The sequence below is a fragment of the Ascaphus truei genome, chromosome 5 (genome assembly GCF_040206685.1).
Source record: "Ascaphus truei isolate aAscTru1 chromosome 5, aAscTru1.hap1, whole genome shotgun sequence".
NCBI classification, from domain to species: Eukaryota; Metazoa; Chordata; class Amphibia; order Anura; family Ascaphidae; genus Ascaphus; species Ascaphus truei.
In genome coordinates this window covers 132,383,393-132,397,832 of record NC_134487.1, presented here as the reverse complement: position 1 = coordinate 132,397,832, position 14,440 = coordinate 132,383,393, and the positions used below count along the sequence as shown (strand labels likewise).

At 40.5% G+C, this 14,440-nt stretch overlaps 1 protein-coding gene across 6 annotated transcripts in view; it reads left to right on the top strand.

Moving 5' to 3' along the window:
- RGS14 (regulator of G protein signaling 14) overlaps nt 1-14,440 on the top strand; it is a 104,650-nt gene that overhangs the window by 83,097 nt on the left and 7,113 nt on the right. For 5 of the 6 annotated variants that reach the window (XM_075600865.1, XM_075600868.1, XM_075600864.1 and 2 more), the window contains 4 exons: nt 8,655-8,736; nt 8,893-8,945; nt 10,844-10,885; nt 12,099-12,264. In XM_075600865.1, coding sequence (XP_075456980.1) covers nt 8,655-8,736; nt 8,893-8,945; nt 10,844-10,885; nt 12,099-12,264 — 343 coding nt within the window. The remainder of the gene's footprint in view (nt 1-8,654; nt 8,737-8,892; nt 8,946-10,843; nt 10,886-12,098; nt 12,265-14,440) is intronic. The other variant, XM_075600869.1, reaches the window with a different exon arrangement.

The window sequence follows — 14,440 nt, the reverse complement described above, 5'->3', positions numbered from 1 at the left end:
AATGTCGTTTTTAGATGCATTTCTTTAGTGTAAAGACAAATTGAGGATAAGAAAAATGAAACCATGAATCTGCTTAGTTGGTTTCCTCCCCATAGTGTTAGTTACCTTTTTCACCAAGCTAATTACCCACTTCTCAAGGTAAAAAAAACCCTCTCAGGGGTTCAATTACTCAGCACATACTCTGGAAGACGGAGGAGTAATTGTCTTGCTACATTGTACTTTATGTACTTAACTGGCGATAATTTTGCCCAAAAGACAATTTTCCTCTCTGATTAACCGTAGATAAAACAACAGGGGGTTTATTTTGGGATTCTAAGGGAATTGAAGAACGTAGGAAAACTTTTTGTGATTCACTATTACATTGCACAGGCACAATTGCTTCATTTAATTCTGTTTGGTTTTTTATACTTGGAGGGCATAGTTTCATTTCAATATTCTTGATCAGATTCGAGACCGAGTTTTAATGTCTTGGGTAAGAAGGTTTCCTGTTTAAACCATGGAGTTGGAAGACCATTATGGTTCATTTAAGCTCACGCCAGGAAGCAGACATGCTCTGCTGGAGCATGTAGAGATTACAGCTTTTAGTGGTAAGAATTGGACTGCCTGGTTCACATGATATTCTGGATTTGGGTCACAAAACGGGTAATAATAAGTCATATAACCTTTTAGAGTTATATAACATTTGTTAGACAGTTCAATGTTTAATGAGTATCTAGAACAAAATGCAGAGTGGGCACATGTAGAAAAGAGACATTGTATATAGTGTAGTAATTCAATAATAGATGTGTTCCCAAAGATATAACTTCAATACACTTTAAACAGATTTTTGCTAGAGGGCTTTAGGATATCTCTTCATACGCCTCCTCCTGGTCTGAGGATTTCCTTAATATATTCTTACTTGAAATGGCCTCAGAAAGGCGCGCACAGGAAACGAACCATAGTGTAGCAAGTAGAGATATATTAAAATAAAAGAAGACATACATAGTTACACTCACAAAACTGTCTTTAAGACTCAGTGTGTTATAATATACCGTAGTCTACCTGCTCAGATCACACGCATGTCTTCCCTTTAGGGTCTGTCTCCCTCGTGACATCACGAGGTATCCGGACTGCACTCAGTCACAATGAAGTGGTTGTTTCCAGCTCTTCAATTTCATCCTCCGTTCCCTTCCCTGTGCGTTTCGCAGCCAGGGGGTTGCCGCTTCCTCTGGGGATCATCCTGTTCAGCCAGGAAAGCAACAAGGCCCCTTGGGGTAAAATTGCAATTACCATAAAGAATATAAGCTTGATAGACCACACGACTCTTCAATGTCACCGTTTTTGCAGGTTTGGGGACCTGTCTGAGAAATGTAAATGTTCTCATAAGTGTTCATTATACTGTATAAGCAAGTGATAGAGCCGGATTTATCCACATGTCCCTGTAGCCAGCAATATTACTCCAGCTGGCGTGTTGCACTGAGACCCACACAAAGTAACAGTAGAAGATGCGGCCATTGGTTTGAAACTGCCATGTGAGATAAAGGGGCCGATCTAACACATAATGTTCTAGCCCGGACCCCCAAGAACACACCCGGGATGCCGTAATGTTGACTACATCTGTAATGTAGACTGGTTAAAATATTAAATAGATCTTCAACTAAACTCTCAGTCCCAGTGGAATTCAGAGGTAATTAGGGCACGTTGACCTCATTCCTCCCTAATCAAACCAGCTCGGCACTATGCACAAGATATCCCATTGGTGGAAAGGAATAAAGAGACTGTAAACCATATAGAAAGGAATGTGGAATATTTCAACTTTAATAAGGGCATGCGATAACGTACCATGAAATAGTTTTCTATTCTAATAAAAGAAGATTGGCACTCAATAAGAGATAGTAACACAAGTGCAAAACGAGTTTTACAACTGCAACAGAACTATTATCAAATTAAAATCTCCTTATGTCTGTTGGAGTTGATTAGGCAGAAACTCTCCCTTAATTATTATTGTCAAGTAATTTTAGAGTATTTAATTCAGTATCTTTTGACTGTGCCAAAATGGCTGTGTAACATCTTAAGTGTTACATATGAACTGTATGTGGAATTAAAATTGGAGTTACACTACAAGTGAGGACTAGAAGAACTGGATTCTACACTTTGTCAACTTTTCCACTGTGAGAAATTGGCTTTCTAAATGCTTTGACTATTTTTACACATGTAAAAGCTAACTTTCTAAGCTTTTGTCCAACATTCAGTGCGACACTGCCCTGCCAGACCTGATTTATACATCTGCTCTTTCAACTTCTACTCCTCATATCTCCAATACCTGGGAACTCTCGCCTCCTTAGACTACGGCCCCGGTGTCGGCACTGCACACGCGGCTGGCAGGGGGTCGTGGCGGGGGCATGGCCATGATGTCACCCGGCAGGGTCGCCCTCTTTGGCTGAACCACCGGGGGCGTGGCCAGCGCTCCATCGCCTGTTCTGAAGGCCGTTTTCTGTCTTCAGAAAAACTGTTCACGCAACGCGGCGGCCAAGGCAGCAAGCGGCCCCATTGAGGGGCGCTTCTTGTCCCAGCACACGCACGGCATAGCGCATGCTGCAGCAGGCACCGGGACCTAGCCTTACTCTCTCCATGCATCTTATTATACCCTCCCTATTGTTTTATTATTTACTATTTCCTCTCTCCTTTGTAAACTTTTCTGTTCTCTCCAACTTTTCCAGTCTTCTCCTTCTATCCACATATCTTCATCTCTCCTTCCTTCCACCTATGCATGTGCCCAGACACCCCACCACTATTTACACACACCTTTCCCAACAACTTCTACACCACTCAATAAAAAACTCCACTACAAACTCATCTCTCTATCTCTACTCATTGATGCTGGGGATATCTCTCCTAAACCTGGACCAAGCCATATACACACTTGCTCTCGCCAACACCCCCCTGCCTCCTCCGCCCTCCTTGCTAATGATGTTAGATGGGTTAATTTAACACTGACCAACCTTAAAACTCACCTCTCTTAAAAGAAGCATCCCAATAGCCTGGACTCATGGCTACTGTCCCACACCCACAGTCGCTCCTACCAACCATTGTGGCCAAGCACTGCCATATACTGCACTTCACCCCTCACCTGCTGTCTCTTTAAGTCTCTCAACATACCAGTTAGATTGTAAGCTCTCCGGGGCAGGGATTTCCTTTCTTATTGTCTGACTTTGCTGCGCTTATTGTATTATTATGATTCCCTGTATTGTCTTAGTAATGTGCTGAGTAAACCGTCGGTGCTATATAAAGATATACATACATACATACATACATACATACATACATACAAATGACCTCTATGGCCAGTCTGTGACAAGTTTCCCCAAATGGTCAGGTCTGATGAATAATGAAAGTATACAACAAAAGACAAAAATACTCAATGTGACAAAATACATAGTTAAATACTCCAATGTTAGTATTCTCATGAGTAAGGGTCATTTAGTTAAACCCTTTGGCAAAAGCATTATAAGCCTGCAGCCACATCACGGCATGACCAGTAAGCAGGTCCTAACACTACCTGTGAAAATTCTCATTAACTTCTGCATTGGAGGGAGAATGGCCTCATTGCACCTGTGCAGGACATGTTTTTTCCATGTTCCAGTGCAGGGCAGGTCCATTGTGGCCATCCTCCCTGCATTCAGCTTGTTGTGCTAAAAGTACTGTAGTATAAACCGTAATAACATTTGTGTGGTCGTTATGACTTGTTACATATAACAATGTAGTTAATTGTCTGAAATGACGTTTGATGCATTGTGTCGTGCCTGCTTGATACATTTTGTAGCACCTTCAGACTATTTCACCTGTAAAGGACAGTGCCACTTAGTAACACACATTACTTTTGGTTTGCTTTTGAGATGCATGTATTGTATGTCTTTATTTATATAGTGCCATTAATGTACATAGCGCTTCACAGGAGTAATACATGTGGTAATCAAATAAATAAGAGATAATATAAATAAAAGATCATGGGAATAAGTGCTTCAGACATAAAAGTAACATTAAGGAAGAGGAGTCCCTGCCCTGAGGAGCTTACAGTCTAATTGGTAGGTAGGGAGAACGTACAGAGACAGGAGGAGGGAGTTCTGGTAAGTGCGTCTGCATGGGGCCAATCTTTATGTATCATGTGTTCAGAATATCCACAGTGCTATTCATATGCTTCTTTAAGCAAGTGTGTCTTAAGGTGGGTCTTAAAGGTGGATAGAGAGGGTGCTAGTCGGGTATTGAGGGGAAGGGCATTCCAGAGATGTGGGGCAGTCAGTCAGAAAGGTTTAAGGCGGGAGAGGGCTTTAGATACAAAGGGGGTAGAAAGAAGACATCCTTGAGAAGAAGGCAAGAGTCTGGATGGTGCATAACGAGAAATTAGGGCTGAGATGTAAGGAGGGGCAGAAGAGTGTAAAGCTTTAAAAGTGAGGCGAAGAATGGAGTGTGAGATACGGGATTTGATCGGAAGCCAGGAGAGGGATTTCAGGAGGGGAGATGCTGAGACAGATCTAGGAAAGAGTAGAGTGATTCTAGCAGCAGCGTTTAGGATAGATTGTAGGGGAGACAGGTGAGAGGCAGGAAGGCCGGACAGCAGGAGGTTACAGTAATCAAGACGGGAAAGAATGAGGGCCTGAGTCAGAGTTTTAGCAGTCGAGTAACAGAGGAAAGGGCGTATCTTTGTTATATTGCGGAGGAAAAAGCGACAAGTTTTAGATATGTTTTGAATGTGAGAGGCGAATGTGAGAGAGGACTCGAGTGTAACCCCCAGGCAGCGTGCTTGGGCTACTGGGTGAATGATCGTAGTTCCAACAGTAATGTGGAAGGAGGTAGTAGAGCCAGGTTTGGGAGGAAGTATGAGGAGCTCTGTTTTAGCCATGTAAAGTTTAAGGCGGCAGAGGGCCATCCAGGATGATATAGCAGAGAGACATTCAGAAACTTTGGTTTGTACAGTAGGTGTAAGGTCGGGTATTGAAAAGTACATTTGTGTGTCATCAGCATAGAGGTGATATTTAAATCCAAAAGATGTTATTGGGTCACCTAGAGAGAGTGTGTACAGAGAAAAGAGAAGAGGTCCCAGGACAGAGCCCTGGGGTACCCCCACAGAGAGATCAATAGAGGAGGTGGAGGTGTTACAGCTTGTGTAGTGTTTTTAAAATTTGTTTAATTGTTCAGGATATAGTGTTTGTAGATCTACAGTTGGTCTAAAAAAAGAGCTGTGCAAAAATAATTTTTTATGTTATGTCTTTCTAAATATTACATGTATGTATGTATGTCTTTATTTATATAGCGTCAATAATGTACATAGCGCTTCACAGTAGTAATACACGTGACAATCATATAAATAACAAATAATACAAATAACAGATCATAGGATTAAGTGTTCAGACATAAAAGTAACATTTCGGAAGAGGAGTCCCTGCTCCGAAGAGCTTAGGGGGCCAAGCTGTATGTACCAGGTGTGTAGTGTTAGCCACGGAGCTACTCATATGCTTCGTTAAGCAGGTGTGTTTTAAGATGAGTCTTAAAAGGTGGATAGAGAGGGTGCTAGTCGGGTTTTGAGGGGAAGGGCATTCCAGAGGTGCGGGGCAGTGAGTGAGAGGTTTAAGGCGGGAGAGGGCTTTAGATACAAATGGGGTAGAGAGAAGACATCCTTGAGCAGAACGCAAGAGTCGGGATGGTGCATAGCGAGAAAATAGGACTGAGATGTAAGGAGGTGCAGAAGAGTGTAAAGCTTTAAAAGTGAGAAGGAGAATTGAGTGTGTGAAACGGGATTTGATAGGAAGCCAGGAGAGTGATTTCAGCAGGGGGACGCTGAGACAGATTTAGGAAAGAGTAGATTGATTCTGGCAGCAGTGTTTAGGATAGATTGTAGGGAAGACAGGTGAGAGGCAGGAAGGCCGGACAGCAGGAGGTTACAGTAGTCGAGATGGGAGAGGATGAGGGCCTGAGTCAGAGTTTTAGCAGTTGAGCAACAGAAGAAAAGGCGAATCTTTGTGATATTGCTGAGGAAAAAGTGTTTTGAATATGAGAGGAGAATGGGAGAGAGGAGTTGAGTGTGACCACTAGGCAGCATACTTGGGCTACTGGGTGTATGATTGAACTTCCAACAGTAATGTGGAAGGAGGTAGTGGGGCCAGGTTTGGGAGGAAGTATGAGGAGCTCTGTTTTTGCCATGTTAAGTTTCAGTCAGGATGATACAGTATAGCCAAGAGACATTCAGAAACTTTGGTCTCTACAGTAGCTGTAATGTAATATGGTTTGGCAGGACATAATGTAATTAGGATCTTAAAAATTTTTTTTTTAAAAAGCAGGTTCCTGTTCTCCTTGCACTGTATTAGTTTTTTTACTTGCTCTACCTAGCATAAAAAAACTAGTGTTCGTTATTTTACCTGTATTTTCTTTCTAAATAAATATCCCAGTGTTGATATATCACAATTAGGTTTTTGCTACTGCTACTACTGCTAGATACAGACAAACTCATGGCTTCCAAATGTTGCCAAGATGTCTCATCACCTTTTAGTGCTTCTTTCCTTCTCACTTTAACCCCTGGAGCCACAGAGGTGCAGGCGACGCATTGCAAAGCGATGTATTAATAGCTCACCTGGCGCTCAATGGGTTAAACTGTCTGACTTGCCTGCTCTTGCCACCTTTCTATCATTTTTGTTTTGTTTCAACAATAAATACCCATTATACACAGAACTGTTTCAGCCTGACGCAGTTCGCTGCTAAACAGAGTGCAAGAATTTCTCTTGCGTGAAGTGTTGCGTTTATGAAATGTGTATCTCTCTTGTTTTTACGCAAATTTAAAGGAAAATTATTTTATTTATAAATAATATTGTGCTCTCTCCCCCACAACCCCTCATATAACCACTACCCTAACCACTTACAAGAGGAGCAAAAATGATCATAAATCACCTTGATTCAGTGATGCAAAGTTCAAAAGCCCCTAATTTGAGTAATTGAAGGCATGGTACAGCTTGCTATGCTGGATACATGTGGCCCTGTGGTTTGAAATCTGTTCAGATCTCTGTGTCCTGACACTGAGAGTTTCATTCAGCAGTTCAATAGTAAAAACTCGTCATAATGGTTTTCTCTTAGAAAGTAAAGGCGTGGGAAGTTTTGCTTTAAAGGTATGAACATCGCATGCTGGGAAGACATACAGTACGGTATTTATCACAAGATCACACCATAAGGGCTGTTCTATAGTGGGCGCGCTCTGCCGTGCGCGGGTGCGGCACTTATAATTTGCTGAGGTTAGTCAGTGCGCGCACGGAAGTGAGCGTGGAGCCAGCCGACAGGGGAGAAGATGGGGAAAGGAATGTTTTTTCGCGCCGCTACCGCCGCTGTAATGTGTGTGTGTGTGTGTGTGTGTGTGTGTGTGTGTGTGTGTGTGTGTGTGTGTGTGTGTGTGTGTGTGTGTGTGTGTGTGTGTGTGTGTGTGTGTGTGTGTGTGTGTGTGGGTATTTATCAACATTACACAATAAAAATCATTTTTATTCATACATGTCTTTTTTTTATTTAAAAAATATTATTTAATAAATTATTAACTCACACAATCTATACACACACACATATATACACACACATATAAACACAAACACACAGTACCTTCCAAGACTGTCGCTCACAGCACACACACAAAAAGTGTGCGTCACGTGCACTCGCGTTCGCAAAGGCACGCGCGATGCGCACACACACTATATTACGAGCCTAAGCGTGTGACTTTAAGATCTACAGTTATTGTATTTTGCGTGGCAATCATTTAACATACACATTGGTTCTCACTTATGAAGCAGCACTTATTACATGCGCTGACATGTGCGTTGCTATTAAGTGATGAATCCATTGCAGTTCATTTACTAACTTGCAGATCGCACGCATATGTTAAAGAGGGGTCACTGGAACAGAGGTTACTAATTGCCTTCACTTATAGGACTTTAGAAAAGGCTGCACATGTGAAATGGAACAGCAGTGGAATAATGGCAGGGAGAGGTCACTGCACACAAGCAATTGCCTCAAGGGTGTAACTGTCATAACATAGTGTCATGCAGGTTATTATGACTTCCTGGGGCAGCAGTTCATTATACTATACATGGCTTGGTTGCTATATGGTGACAAAGCAAACAGAAACAAGTAACCCATATATAAACAAATGCAATGTTTATAGAAGGTTAAAGAAGCCCCCCACGCACGTTTTTTCCCCAGCATGGGAACATCGGGGGTTCTCTGAGCGGAGCAGTGCTCTTTTCAGCTGCGGTGACCTCCCATTTCCTAGATACTTATTGGCAAAGGTAGCTCTGGTATTTCATGGTTTAAAAATTCCCTGCGTCAAGGTGGCCAATAAGAAGCCGCAACAATGATATTACGGCTTTCTATTGGCTCGCGTGACATGGGAAAATGAAACTTCTATTTTGTTCCCCCTGGAGGGCACTGGAATGTGCTACTTTTACCAGTATTTCGGAAACCAGGGGTCACTGGAGCAGAATATAGTGAGAACTGCAGCTTTATGGGGAACTGCAGCTTTAAGCACATAATTACAATTGTTTACATTTCATTTTGTTCTAATCCTCATCCTCTGTTTTTCTGATTTGCTAATCAGAGATCATACATTAGGTCAGGTCTAGAATATAATATTTTGTCTGTTTAAACAGATTGGAGAGTCACAAGTTATTGACCAAGAGAGTACAGTTAATGAGGTGGCAGGACAGAGGCTGGTTCTGGAAACAGTCACGGGTAAGTTCCAACCGTATCCGCGGCCTAAGGACTCATTGGGAGTGTTTACTCCATTTTTGCACTAGATCACGATATTTATTCTGTTCCTAGAAATATGAATGTTCACTAAACCACAAAGCAAAATGTTGATCGTTTTTAACCATTTTTATCTTGCAGAATTAAAAGATGCTAAGGATGTTGGAGGAAGCAAGGATGAGCAGCAAATGAAGGTGATGTTTTCTAAAAAAAAAAAATACTTAGCAGAGAGTAAGAAACATCAAAAATGTACTCGTTATCTGTGTCATAAACGGTAATGTCTCACATGTTGTTGAGAAACGTTAAAGTAGCCAGAAATATTCTGTTTTTGTAATCATAAGAATTTTTTGTTTTTTTATACAGTGATGTCCCAGCAGAATTTTCAGTATTTGCATGCAAACAATGTACGAAAATGCCTGAGTGCCACATATGCATGTAAAACACAAGAGAATGTAATGCTTGCCTAGTAGAGCTCCCCATCTAAGGGCATTATTCAATAAATTGTGCTAGCACCAATTTGGGGCTATCGCATAGAAAGTCCCATTAAATGGAATGCGGCCTTCTAGGCGGTAGTGCCGAATTGGCTCTATCGCACTTTAATAAATAAGGCCCAAGGTGGTATTTAAAAGACATAGGGCTAGATTCACTAAAGCTTAATATTGAAAACGTTAGCGACCCTAATAAAGCTAGGGTAGTCTCCATTTAAAAAAAGCTTACTATTCCATAAAGCCATATTGCCAGCAGTAAAGCAGTGATTGTGGCGATATTTCTGCAATATTAAACGAGTAATTGACTGCTAATTATTTATTCACGTAATTTTCACTGAAGTCCAATACTTGGTGATATCCGGCTACTGCTAATAACTACCACCGATTTTCTATCCCTACCAAAGGCTGGTGCTAGGCCTATCTTAACTATGTATGCAATGGCCACTACATAGAAAGGTAAGATAACATATACTACCTAGAATAGGTGATAAACGTATATTAAATAAACAAATATTACTCCCTGCCTAGCTAGCCCCGGGGTCTAAAGGGTTAATACAGTTTACTACTCTAACATCTATATCACTAATTTGACCCTCAACAGGGGCCTGTAAAGCATGGTGTCACCGTGGCTTACCGGTCCTTTTGGGTTAAAAAAATCACATCATATGCAATACATTACAAATGAAATACATAAACAATACTAGACAATGTTGTCTAGTACCAGGGGCCCTACTAGACCCTGCCAATGAGGGCCCAGTTGGTCTAATGGTGCTGAAAGAATTAAAAGTAAATAAAAAGTCCAACTTACTCCAGATCTTCAAGGTCTCCTAAAATGCCCTGGAGCTAATCCACAAAAAGGTCAATTCTCCTGGCCCACAATTAGACCTAAAGTCCACATGAAATTAAAAAAAAAACAGAAACAAGATTTATTAAAATCTTCATCCAAACATCATGCCCAATCCATGCACCTTCACCTTTTAGAGGCATATAAGAAATACAGAAATCACAATCACCCCTGCCCACCCCCCTCCCCAAATCTTCAGTCTTCCATGAGGCCTAGTTATTGACCCATCCTTAAATCTCCTTTCTCCAATCATCAGTCTTCTTTTCTTTTTGGAAGTAATCACTCTCTCAGTTCTCGCTTCTAGCGTCAAACTATTGTGAGTGCCAGCGAGTGGGGCTCTTATAGTAGCCTCTACTCCATGGTATCTCAAATGGACAACCACAGGTGTCATCTAAAGGGATGGGGCCTACGATACTGGCACTCACAACAGTTACATGGCAGGAACTGAGGGGGCGTCAGAATATATGGAGATTGAAGAAATTAAGACTGATAACTTACCTTCAAGTAACAAAGAATCAACTTTAGCAATCAATACTGAGGATAACCCATAAAGGGCCAAGGATAGACATCTGTTGAACAGGTGCATGAGACGCATGGTTTATGACTCATTGGAGGCTGGAGATTTTGGGGGTGTTTTGGTGTTTTTTTAGTTTAGAATTTTTTAGGGGTCTATTAGTGCTGAAGGTGCCATGGCTAAATAATTTTCTTTGTGTTCCTTGTTTTTAAAACCATCTGAATTTTTGAGCCATTTGTGATTTAGTTCCAGTGGTATCGTGGAGATCCTGCAAATGGAGAGTGTACAGTAAGTTGGGCATTTTATGTACTTTAACAGCTCCAGCACACTGGGCTTAACGGGGGTTTTCAATTGAAAGTAGGGCTCCATGGTACTGAAACGGTTCAACTTATTTTTATATTGTGTAGTATTTTTGTGTGTCATATAATTATACTAATATGTATATGTATTTATGTGTGGATTTGAACCCGTGGGTACATGTTAACCATGGAAATGCCATGGTTGACAAGCTCCAATAAGAGGGTTGAGGTACAGTACTTAATGAAAGGCATGTTGGCGTACGACTAATTTCACCCCTTAGATGAAACTGGCAACTTGGTCCAGTAAGGTTTGAATAAAAAAAATGAACATTTTTGACTGTGTATTTATTTTTTGTGTTACTGTTAACCCCTTTGGTGCTACAAGGGCCTGGAAGGCATTGTTTTGGCAGACCCTCTGGCATAAAATGGGTTAAATTCCTATGCTGCCATAGTGTACTGCACTTGTTATTACATTACCATGTGATAGAAAAGATTTATATTTGCATGGGCTGTTTTGGCGTCAGTGGAGGAAATTGAGATAATGTCACAGACCTCTATTTATGCCAAACACCCACATGCAATATGAGCTCAATATTGCACGTTTGTCAATCATATAATTCTTAGTGAATAGGGCATTACATGCGTAATAATGTTTGGAGTTATCTTTAACATGACAACAAATATTATCTCCTGTTTAACGATGCTTTGTGAATCCCAGCAATGGGCCAGGATTCACTAAACTCCAATACAGGGTATGACAGCGCAATCTCGTGTTCACAGTCATTGACTTGACTGTGATTGATTCCCCATTTGGGATCTTATTGAATAGGTTGAGAGTGAGTGGAATGCGGAAAGGTAAGCAAGTGTTATGGGGGTCAAATGGTTCAGTCTGTTTTCTAGGCTATTGCAAAGATTTCTTGAAAAAAAGCTGGGTTTTAATTCAGTCTTGAAGTTAAGAAGTGAAGGACCTTGAATAATTCTGTTGAGTCACAGAGATAAAGGGCAGTAAGTAAGGAAGATTGACGGTTTGAGAAAAATTTGAGATACGTGTGACAGAAAGGAGAAAGGACTGTCCTCTGCCACTTGATCGTCTTTATATCCAAGTCTACTCAAATGTTTCCTTCAACCTGTACTGGACTAGTTAGCGTGGCAAACACAATGGAATTACCTTCAAAGTCAACATGTCATTAAACTCCACACAGAAAGACTCGACAGAGGAAAAAACTAAAGAGATGGATACACCAGAGGCAGATCACCATGGAGCACGACAGGAGGCTGTGGACATGAAGGAGATGTCGTCATTGACCAGGCATAAAGAAGGTTCGCAAATAAAGTATAAGTCTCATCGGCATACGTATGACATTGAAGGTAAGGTATTTTGGGATCTTTAACTCACTTAGTTTAGGAAACAGCATTTCTAAATCATATTTTATATGTTTTCCATGAGGTAAAGGATCAAAAAAGATAAAACACACAAAAGCACACACTGCAACAGAGATTAGATGGAAATCTAAAATGATTTATGGCTGCAAATGTACTAAGGCTGAGATATATATTAGCTTTAGTTCTTCATATTTACTTTTCTGTTTCATTTGGTGTGAAGTTATGTGTGTGTTTTCTTGAACAAAATACCTCAACTACGCAGTGAGTTTGTAGTGTAAACAGTTTGCATGTCACCAATCAGAAGTCTATGTATCAAGGCAATTTTGCAAACCAGGAGCATTTTCATCCTGTACCTACTATTTAAATCAAAGTACACACATCCCCCGCATGCTCAGAACCCCAACCCACCGCACCCTATATATTTTTGTCAAAATGAGTGGTACTGGGATTGTGATGCACAGAAAAAGTTCTCCTTGGTGCTTGGATACTGGTGAATGATGTCGTTATTTTCAATGAATATGTGGGAAAAACAAGAACAATACATATGCTTCAATAATATATATACACATGTGCTCTTTAAACACCTATGTGCGCCCACCTTAAAGTGGAATAAACCAACCTTAAATGATTCTTGTTTCCCTAGGATGTGCTCTTGATATTACTTTATATTGGTGAGTATAGATTAAATAGTGAGAGTACTGTTACATGTGATCACCAGAGGACCCTAAACACTTTAATCAATGTACGTCAATGGGTGTTTACATAGAAAAATAGAGATGCACCCTGGATGAGTGAGATGAGTGAGATGAGTGAGATATATTAGATGGAAAGAAAGAAAGGGGCTGCACCACTTGATTTTAAGAGGGAATTCGTGAGTGCATTTCCAATTGTTTTAAAGTGATTTTTTAGTAAAGATTTTTTAAACGTTATTGCTATATGGTTGTTTTCCATTCTTTTTCCATGTGGAATGTGAGGCCATACCATTTCATCCATTGTAGCTTACAGTATGCTAAAGAATTTATGGCTATGAGCTCAGTTTCTTTCCATCTAATATATCCCACTCATCCAGGGTGCATCTCTATTTTTCTATGTAAACACCCATTGACGTACATTGATTAAAGTGTGTAGGGTCCTCTGTGGATAACATGTAACAGTACTCTCACTATTTAATCTATACTCACCAATATAAAGTAATATCAAGAGCATATCCTAGGGAAACAGGAATCCTTTAAGGTTGGTTTATTCCACTTTAAGCTGCGTGCACATAGGTGTTTAAAGAGCACATTTGTATATATATTATTGAAGCATATGTATTGTTGTTTTTCCCACATATTCATTGGAGAATAACGACATCATTCACCAGGATCCAAGCGCCAAGGAGAACCTTTTCTGTGTATTTCAATCAAGAAGGTTTCTTTGAACAAACCTTCAGGTCTTCTGGGCTGCAGGTCTCTGGACATTATATCCATTTGGTATTGTATCAATGAAAAATGGCATTACTGTGAAAAAGTTTCTTTTGAGCGCTATGGTTGTGTTTATATCGTATTTTGTTTACTGGGATTGTGACCTCGTGTACAGTATATAACAAAAGACAAAAAACCCCAGTAATAATCCAATATGACAAATTATATAAATATTCTGCTCCAATTTCACCCTAGCTAGCCCATCTTGAGACTTGTGTGGGGGGAGTTACATGTTGCACATATTATGAGATCTACCGTATCACATTCTGTCTCTGTGCTCCAATCTTTTCCCTTCTTATTTTCCCCCAAAAATCAGAAGTGGTGTAAGCCTAAAATCTTGATCCAGATCTAAAAAAAAATACTGTTCTTACATACAACGGAATTCTGCTTTAAAATAGAGAGCAGGGCATCAGCACACTTTTCTCTACATTGACACACAGACCCCCAAACCTTTGCTTCCAGTCAAATCATGGTTAGATGACATAAGAGCATTAACGTTGAGCAAACAAAGAATAGTTTGCTCCTAACATGGGTAATGTTAGATCAGTTTATTGCTTTCTCACATCTCAATTCGTGTAGTGTCTACAGCTGACAAAGCACATATCAGTCTGATATTGCTAATTACGTGATAAAGTATTTTCTGACATATTGCCAATATTATGTGGTTTGTGATATTTGCACTGAACCTTATGAGAATT